The 9,386-nt window shown below is 51.1% G+C and overlaps 1 protein-coding gene across 1 annotated transcript; it reads left to right on the top strand.

Moving 5' to 3' along the window:
• The first annotated feature begins 218 nt into the window (after window positions 1–218).
• On the top strand, window positions 219–640 carry LOC123954297 (cytochrome c oxidase subunit 7C, mitochondrial). Its single transcript, XM_046025362.1, has one exon. It carries the CDS (start codon window positions 319–321, stop codon window positions 508–510), a length of 192 nt encoding a protein of 63 aa, XP_045881318.1. The 5' UTR covers window positions 219–318; the 3' UTR covers window positions 511–640.
• The last annotated feature ends 8,746 nt before the right edge of the window (window positions 641–9,386 follow it).

Here is a 9,386-nt window from a genome sequence, read left to right as displayed (position 1 = left end):
CTTGGCTGACCTTCCTTCCCTGAACTTGGGCAATCTTCCTGTCCTTGGGCCTGTTTCCTTCCCCCTAAAAGGAGGTGACAGTTTCTCAAAGACCTTAAACAGAATATAGGGGTGTCTGCCTGGCTTAGTCGGTAGAGCGTGCAACTCTTGATCTCAAGGCTGTGAGTTCAAGCCTCACACTGGATGTGGAGATGACTTAAAACTAAAATCTTGTCCTACGCGCCGGAGAACAAGGTCGTGAAAAGAGGAGAACTTCGTGGTGCTGCCGTTTGTACCGTCTTAGGGCTCTGCGCTTTTCGCAGAACCTCCAACGGCGCTATGTTGGGACAGAGCATCCGGAGGTTCACAACCTCTGTGGTCCGTAGGAGCCACTATGAGGAGGGCCCAGGGAAGAATTTGCCATTTTCAGTGGAAAACAAGTGGCGATTACTAGTTATGATGACTTTGTACTTTGGATCTGGATTTGCTGCACCTTTTTTTATAGTAAGACATCAACTGCTTAAGAAGTAAGGATGCTTTAATTGATCCATCAGACAGATTTGGAAAGGAACACTTTAAGAGATGCAGTCTCTTTGAAAAATGGATCAAACTCTTGAATTCAACATATTCGATATGTTTGTAAATAAACTTATGGCATGAATCCTTAGTGCCTCATCTCTGAAAAAAAAAAAAACCTAAAATCTTAAGAAAATAATAATAAGTAAAATCCATAAAAATTAAATACCGAATTTAAAAATTCAACCATATGACCCCACATTTCCACTCCTAGGTCTATGTCCCAAAGAACTGAAAGCAAGAACAAAGAGAGGTATTTGTACCCCCAAGTCCCGAGCAGCTCCATTCACAAAGGCAGAATCAGCCTCAAAAATGTTCATCAACAGATGGATGGGCAAACAGAATGTGGTATATATATAAAAGTCAGCCTTAGAAAAGAAGGAAATATATAAAAGTCAGCCTTAGAAAAGAAGGAAACCCCGCCGCACACAACAACGGGGATGAACCTTGAGAACATGACGCTGAATGAAGGAAGCCAGTCACGAAAGGACAAACGCTGTACGACTTCATTTGTACAAGGTTCCGAAAGGAGTCAGAGTCACGAGACAGAAAAGTAGAAGGGTGGGTGCCAGGGGTTGGGAAAATGGGGACACCTTCAGTTGGGAAGATGGGAAAGTTCTGGAAACGGCTGGTGGTGATGGCTGCAGTTACATGAATCTACTTACTGCCACCGAATTGTGTGTGCTTTAAAATGAGCAAAGTAGCCATCTTGATGTTTTGGGTGTTTTACCACAATTAAAACAGGAAGAGTGGGACACTTACAGTCTGCCTCCCCGGCTCAAACGTCAGCCTCACCATTTCCTCTGGGCAGGTGGGAACCCAGGAGGGAACCTTCCTCATTGTGTGCCCATCCGATCCTCCGTAAAATGGGAGAGAGATGCCTGAGTGCTTAGCCTCATCCGGGCACCAATGCAAAGTCAGCAGATGTGTTGTATGCTGCTCGACTGAGGGGAGAAGCACAGATCCTCCTAGATGTCCAGGAGCAATGCTGTGGATGGCAGGTGCTTGCTAACGAGCCCTCCAACCCCCACCCCTGCCCAAAGAGAGGCAGCTCCAGGGAGCCGGCATCCTCCCTCTAGCGCACAGACAGATCAGCCCGAGCTCCTGGGAAGTGGACCATTTCCAACTGCCAAAGCACTTCCTTCCCCAGGACTCCAAGAAAACAAGGTCTGGCCTGGCCCCACATGGCACATCTGCCCCCGAGGCTGGGCCGAGAGGTCAGCCTGACCCCATGTGATTACTCCCTGACACTTCCTCCCCGCCGCCCGGCCCCCCACCCACTAACCCTTTGCAGATCCCAGGAATAAGTGGGGCCCTGTTAGGCCGGGACCTTCAGGTGTCACCACCCCAGCTGCTGAGCCTGCCAGCCCTCCAGGCAGGTGGGCCCGAGTGCCGGAAAGCGCCAGCACTTCCTCCCACCCTGATGGGGTCAGGGATGGCGGCTAATTGGAGGATGCCGGGCTGATGCCTGTCTCCGGCTTCCTGCCACCAGGCCTGGGGAGGTCATTGTGGGCACCAGCCCTCCACTATCCACCCCCAGCCTCTGCTACACAGGCAGAAGTTCATTTCCAATGGCAGAGAGGCTCACTTGCAACTTGCAGGGACTCTGGCGTATGGCTCCTCACTCCATCCTGGCCGTGGAGCCCTAGCTTTTCAGTGTCCCCCTGAAACCCCCACGCAGAACCCTCGAGGCAGGATGGAAGAGCTGTGATAACTGCTGTAATAACAGGCCCCCACTTTGCCATACCTGGTCTAAGCCAGTTACTAGAACAAACCCTATTCATCGGGGCAGGCCAGCTGCTGTAACAAGCAGCCCCCAAGCTCGGGGACTTGCGAGGAGGTCAGCAGGGGTGTGCTCTACTTCCTGAGGTTCCCTCTCACTTGTGCCTTTGCCTTCTCAGGCCAGTGGTTCTGCCGTAAGAGTGTGCATCACAATCCCCTGCAAGGGTTTTAAAAATACAGACTTCTGTACCCCACAGTCTCTGATTCAGTAGGCCTACAGTGGGTCCCCCAAATTTTGATCTCTAACAAGTTCCTAGGAGATGTTGGCGCAGCTGGTCCAGGGAATCACTCAGAATCATGCCTCCAGCACATCCGAGCCCCTAGATTTTTGCATTTAGCTGACAGGTGAGGGGAGAAAGCAGGTGGAGGACTATACAGGAATTTCTGAGATCAAGTGTACCTTCCAATGGCCAGAACTCCATCACATGACCCTAACTGCAAGGGAGGCTGGGAAATGTAGTCCAGACATGTGCCCAGAGAGAGCACTGAAGTATCTTGTGCCACAGATATGATCTCACATTATCCTCCTGACACCTAAGAAGGGAAGCAGCATTTTCACCCACCTGCGACAGAGGCCAAAAACAAGCTCAGAGAGATCTTGTTATCTGCCCAAGGCCATACTAGCTAGTAGAAGGCAGAGCTGGGGTTCAAACCCAGGTCTGTCTGGCTCCAGGGCTTAAAGAAGTACCTGTGTTTGGGCCCAGGGCTTGGTCCAGGTTTTATGTCTGTTTCCAGTTCTCACGGTGTTGCACACACTTTACAGATGGCCCAGCTGAGGCTCTGAGGCATGACCGTGCATGATCACAGAGCCAGAGCCCAGATCCACATCCGTACTCAGTAAGGCCCTCAGTAAGGAGGGCCTGCCTGCGAGAAGGGTGGATTCACACAATGGAGGTACTGAGGGGCCTCCGGGCCATGACCTCCACAAGGCGACAGGTGACGGCAAGATGACCAGGGATACAGCAATCATTACCATCCCCCCCCCCATGGTCTTTTAGCTAGAGGCGGATGGGGTATTAAGTAGGGCCCAGAGTGAGGCTGTTCGTGACCCCAAGGGGCCAGGACTGGAAAAGGAAGAGAAAAAAGTCTCAGGAGAGGGGTGTCTGGGATGTGGCTTTGAGGAAGCCAGCTGGTTTCAGCAGACTGAGTCAAGTTAGACATTGGTGACTTAGGTGCAATGATCATCGTTGTTCAGATGAGAAAGCTGAGGCTTAGCAAAGCAAGTACTTGGCCAAGGTCACACAGCCGTGAGCCACAGTCCTTGACCGTGACCTTAGCTGCACGTTGGTGTGGCCGGATGCTGCCTCTGGGCTGGGGTGGACAACTGCTTTCCACCATCCACAGCGGGCGTGGCGGGCGGACAGCACGGTGAGCCTGCACTGCTACCTCCTCGCTGTGCAGATGCAGACGAATGGCTCTCACGGCTCGGAGCCTCAGTTTCCTGATCTATAAAATGGGGATTCATAATAGTGTCACCTCATGAGGCAAATGCGAGGTTTCTGTGTGCTAATGCATTTAGTTCATTCAATGACTTTTGTGGAGTGTCTGCTATGGGCCAGCTCTACTCTAGGCTGTGAATGAAACCACACCCCCACCCAGATGGGACTTCACCATCTAATGGGAGAAACAGACACTAAACAAAACACGTGAGTTGAGATCGAGGATGTTGTGGTATGCAGAAACCTAGAGGAGGCTGGGTGGTATGCAGAAACCCAGAGGAGGTTGATGGAGTTTAGGGAGGTGATCAGGGAAAGATGCAAACGGGGCAACAGGAGAGGAGAGGGTCTGGGCAACGTAGCAAGTCCACCAGGCTCCCTGACAGAGAGGGCAGCTCTTAAAGGTGATGGTTAGATGAAAGCAGTGAGGGGTTATTGTATGAGCCGGAGCTCTCCAGAGAAACCCAACCAACAAGGGACTTATTTTAGGGAACCCGTAGTGGAGTTGAAAATCTGGAATCTGCAGGGCAGGCTAGAGCTCAGGCAGGATCTCTATAGGCTTGAGTCAGAATTTCCATGTCTCTAGAAAGAAGCCTGTTTTTGCTCTTATGGCCTTTCAACGGATTGGACGAAACCCCCCCCCACCTTATGGAGGGTGACCTCCCTGACTTAAAGTCGGCGGACTGGAGATGCTAATCACATCGAGAGAAGGTCCTCGTGGCAGCACCCAGATCAGTGTGTGACTGGGTCCCTGGGTGCCATAGCCTGGTCTGGTGAACACTCCCCCTCAAATTCCCCCTCCAGGCTGTTCTCCAGACACCTGCAGGATGGGGGATGATGTCCCTGCAGCAGAGGAAGCCAAGGCACTGAGCAGTGGTGCTGAGACATTGTCACTGTGGATACTGAGCTCACGGGAGATTGGCAGAAGGGCACTGAAGTGAGCTCCAGGGAACGAGGACCTTCCTGGCAGAAAGGGGAGACACCACGGGGGGTTAAGTGGAAGCAACCAGGAGGAGCACAAAGGGCTCCCACGGCATGGGCTGGGCTTCCTACCCTTCTTGTGGATAACCACGGTGCACCATGTCTGGAACATAGTAGTTGTTTAATTAATGCTCACTCTAGCTGCCATATCCCACCTTTCCCAAGCAGGCAAAGGAGCGTGGTGGGTTCGAGCATGCAACGGGCCCTCCCTGGTGCCAGCCACACCCCACCACTTAACCAGCTGAATGATTTCTGGTGAGTAACCCTGCCTCTCTAAGCCCCAGGCCCTATCTGTAATATGTGGCCCACTGGCATACACCCTCCTGGAAGCGCTGGGAGCTCCCCCAGCTCCTGGCCCCTAGCAGGTGCATCTCAGGTTGGTTTTCTTTGTCCCTGCCCCTGACCTCTGAAAGAGCACAGCACACCCTTTGCACAAACGGATTTGCCATATGATCTCAGAGAAGCCACTTTTCCTCCTTGGGCTTCAGTTTGTCTGTTCTGTGAAATGGGAGGCCAGTGAGGGCACCATAGTCTCGTGTGACAGCCGACAGAAACCCATTATTTAGAGCTGAGTGACCCAGCCTGGAGGCCACTAGCTCACGTGGCTATGGACTGCTTGGAATGTGTCAGCCCAGGTCAAGATGTGTTATAGGTATAGTGTACACACGAGACTTGGTGCAAAAAAAAAAAAAGTATCTCAATACTTTTATATCCATGATATGTGAAAAGCATAGTATATCATATACTATGGGATACATAAAATATATCATTACGGATAATTTTATCCGGTTTTCTGTTTTTTTTACTTTGTTTTTCAATCAGCCACTAGAAAGTTGGCAATTACCTAGGTGGCTCATTATGTTTGTAAGCAGCAGCTCTGTTCTGATGTGGGGCTTGGCAGAGAGGCCCTCAGGCCATATCCAGCACACTGCTTATTTTTCTATGATCCATGAACTAAGAATGATTTTGGTATGGCGAATGGTTCAGAAATTTAAAGAGAAAAATATTTCATGATATGTGAAAATGATACGAAATCTGACATTCAGTCTTCATAAATAAAGTTTTATTGGAAGGCAGCCTGGCCCGTTTGATGACTGACAGACTGTGGCTGCTTTCTCCCTGCACCAGCAGAATGGCCGACAAAGCGGAAAACACCAACTCTTTGGACTTTTAGGGCACGAGCATGCTGACTTTTGTTTCAGAGCATTATTTTGCCAAGGTCACTGCGCTTCCAGCCTAGCTGTAGAACCCATAAATGCAGATTCCCTGGCTCTGGCCTCCATTTCTGGGTATGGCGGTAGGCCCAGAAAATCTGCATTTCAATCAGCGGCTGCTGGCATGGATGGGTGCCCTGACCCTCCGCATATGCTCAGGCCTTCATGTGCACCATTCGGTTTAATGCGGCTGGGTCAGATCCTGGAACCATCCCTGCCGTACAGAGAAACTGAGGCTCAGAGAGGTGAAAGCCTCCACCACAGGCTGCCCAAAACAGGAGGTGCTCGTGATCCCCTTTGTTGTTGAGCAGAAGAATGTGTCCCCCGCCCGCCCTGCTGCTGACGCCGGGCCTTTGTGCTGGGCCGGAATGTCTTCCTGTCTTTCTCTGCCTGTGTTTTCCCCGGATGCTGTGGGCTGAGCTGAGTTGCATCCCAGGGGCCGCCTGGCCAAGGGCTGTGTCCGGCGTCCCAGGGGCGGGAGGAGGGGGGCAGCACCGGCTCCAGGCGAGCTGTGATTTAATAAGCAGACACTTAGGGCCCTGATGCAGGGCCCAGCCCATGCGGGACAGCCCTCTCCGCTAATTGTCCATTGGCTGCCGCCCGCCGTCCTGCCGGCGTCTCTGGGCTCATTAGGAAAGGGAAGAGGGGGGTCTGGGAAGAGCCTCCTGCAGCTCCAGCGGGCTTCCGAGATTTTTATCACACTGGACAGCACAGTTACATTCATTCTGCTAGAGGAGGATCAAAACAAGGTCAGTCCTGTCCTGGGCGTCTCCCTCCAGTCCTGCCTTAGAAAGGACACAGGACTTGGGTTCAAATCCGAGCTCTGGGCCAGACCAGGAGAAAGAAATTCAGACTCTCTGGGGGCACCTGGGTGGCTCAGTGGGTTAAAGCCTCTGCCTTTGGCTCAGGTCATGAACCCGGGGTCCTGGAATTGAGCCCTGCATCGGGCTTTCTGCTCAGTGGGGAGCCTGCTTCTCCTCCTCTCTCTGCCTGCCTCTCTGCCTACTTGTGATTTCTCTCTGTCAAGTAAGTAAATAAAATCTTGAAAAAGAAAAGAAAAAAGAAAGAAATTCAGACTCTCTGGATTTCTGTCCTTATCTCCAAAATGGTGACGATGACGGCATCCTCTGCCTTTCGGAGGCAATGTTTCGGAGGACAATGTTGTGGGAGCCAGGCCGCCTGGTTGGAATCCCTTCTCCTCCACAGACAAGCTGTGTGACCTGAGCAAGTGCTCAGACCTCTCTGTGCCTCTCTTTCCTTTTCTCTACACTGCCAATCATGATAGCGTCTCCCTACGTGTTGCTGAGAGGCTGAAGTAAATTACCACGGTGACCCTGACCAGCGCCATATGCATTCCCTTCTCTTAGAGTCTCAGAATGTTTTACGACTGAAATGAGGCAGAATGTGGAAAAGCACATCGGTAGAGAAGGTTGTGTTCAGACATTGCCGTTTCTCTGCGGGATGATTAGAAGACGTAGCGCAGACTGGCTGACTTCTCCCTAAATCCACCTGGCTCTTCCTGCCAGGCACCCAACTCGATCACAGTTCCCAGCGTCCCTTGCAGTCAGCGGGGGTGGGCACGGGATTGCATTTCGGAGCAGGAACCTGAGCAGATGTGGGATGTGGCACTTCCAAGCCTACTGGACCTTATAAAAAACTCTCTCTCGGGACCCTCATCAAAATGAGCAAAAAACATTCGTTTTGAGTCAAGCCGCAGACATTCTGGAGTTGTTGCTGCTTTAGCTCCTGGTCCTCCCTGACTAATACAGGGGACAGAATGTCCCAGGCTGGAAAGAAAGACAAACGGCTGATTTCCATGGACCATTGTCATATTCTAGGAGGAGCACCAGGCCACATGGCAGAAATGGCAGCTGCTTCAGCCAGTTAACTTGTGTCTCCCGTGTGACCTTGGTCAAGCAATAGAAGCTCTCTGACTGGCTCTTTTGTCCCTGGGAAAGAGAGGCACATAGGAACTTTCCTCAAGGGGCATTGTAAGGAAGACCTTGGGTGTGCATTAGTGACAGTGCCTAAAAGGATACAGTTGGTGCCTCCTACCTGTTCTGTCCAACCCTCCCATAGATGGGGAGCAGCTCTTTGCTCCTCCAAGGCAGCTTTTACCTTCAGAGTAGCTCATGGTCCAATCCCAAACTGCCTTCTGCATCAGAGATGTCACTGGGGGCCAGGGGACATGGACCCAGGGACAGGTTGTATGATGAGGTGTGGGAAGGACCATCACTGGTCAGCCTCCAAGGCTGCCCTGGGCTGTCAGCTTCACCTAGGGACTGATCCCCCGTGACCTGATAGTTCTCAGTTGGGCCAGATGGGAGGTTGTGGAGTCTGGACTTAAGGGAACATGTGGTTCCTTCTTCCTGGAATGCTTCCATCACCACTCTTCAACTGCCAGCATCTTGCCATCCTCAAGGATCAGAATAAAAGTCACCACCTCCAGGTGGCCCTCCTAGCTAAAGTAGATCTGCCAGTTGGCCCATCTTACAGAATTAGTCTTTTTCTTCCACAGGAGTAAATTACTGCAGCTTGGAATGTCGTATTTATCACCCCGTCCTCCAGACTGTAAGTACCTGGAGGGCAGGATCAATATTTGTATGACATATTTTATCAGCAGCTGTTCAGTATTTCATGTGTTGGACCCAGAACAGGGACTGATGGTTGGTTGAATAATTGCATGAAGGCCAGGCTTTGACACTTGCTAGCGGAATGCCTTGAGTAACAGCTTACTCAGTCTTTGTGAGTTTGATTTAGAAACAATAACAAAAGTGCCTTATTATCGTGAAAAATAAATAAATTTTTTAAAAAATTATCTACCCAGTGCCTGGCACACAGTAGGGACTCAATAGATATTCTTAGCAGAGCTGCAGTGGTGTTGTTTTCTGTCTCTGGTCAGGCTTCCACAAAGCAGACCCCAGGAGAAGGACAGTTTAGCTCGGACGTGATTCTGGGAAACGAGAGCAAAGGGAAAGACATCAGTTTAAAACTGTTAAAGCCTAGTTGCCTCCTCCTTGTGTATGGGCGGGATCTAGCGGCTCACTTCTAATGAGAAGAGTCAAACAAAAGGGCTGGTGTGCAACTTCTGAGACTAATTCGTAAAAGGCATTTCCATTCCCAGCTTGGTCTCTGTCTCCCTTGGATGGCTTGCTCTTGGGAATCCGGCAACCATGTCAAGAGACACTTAAACGGTCCTACGGAAAGCCCTGAGTGGTGAGCAGCTGAGGCTTCCTGCCAATAGGTGTTGGGAGTGAGCTTGATCCAGTCAAGCTTCAGATGACCGCAGCCTTGGCCAACAACTCGACTGCACCCCTTGTAAGAGAATCTGAGCTCTCTCGCAAAGGATCTGCAGAGCCACCCAACTAAAGCCACATCTGAAATCTTGCCCCAAGAAACAGTGAGATAGTAGGCACTT

Source organism: Meles meles, chromosome 12, assembly GCF_922984935.1.
Source record: "Meles meles chromosome 12, mMelMel3.1 paternal haplotype, whole genome shotgun sequence".
NCBI classification, from domain to species: Eukaryota; Metazoa; Chordata; class Mammalia; order Carnivora; family Mustelidae; genus Meles; species Meles meles.
The sequence above is the reverse complement of the archived record's forward strand: the minus strand, read 5'-3'. Positions and strand labels throughout refer to the sequence as shown.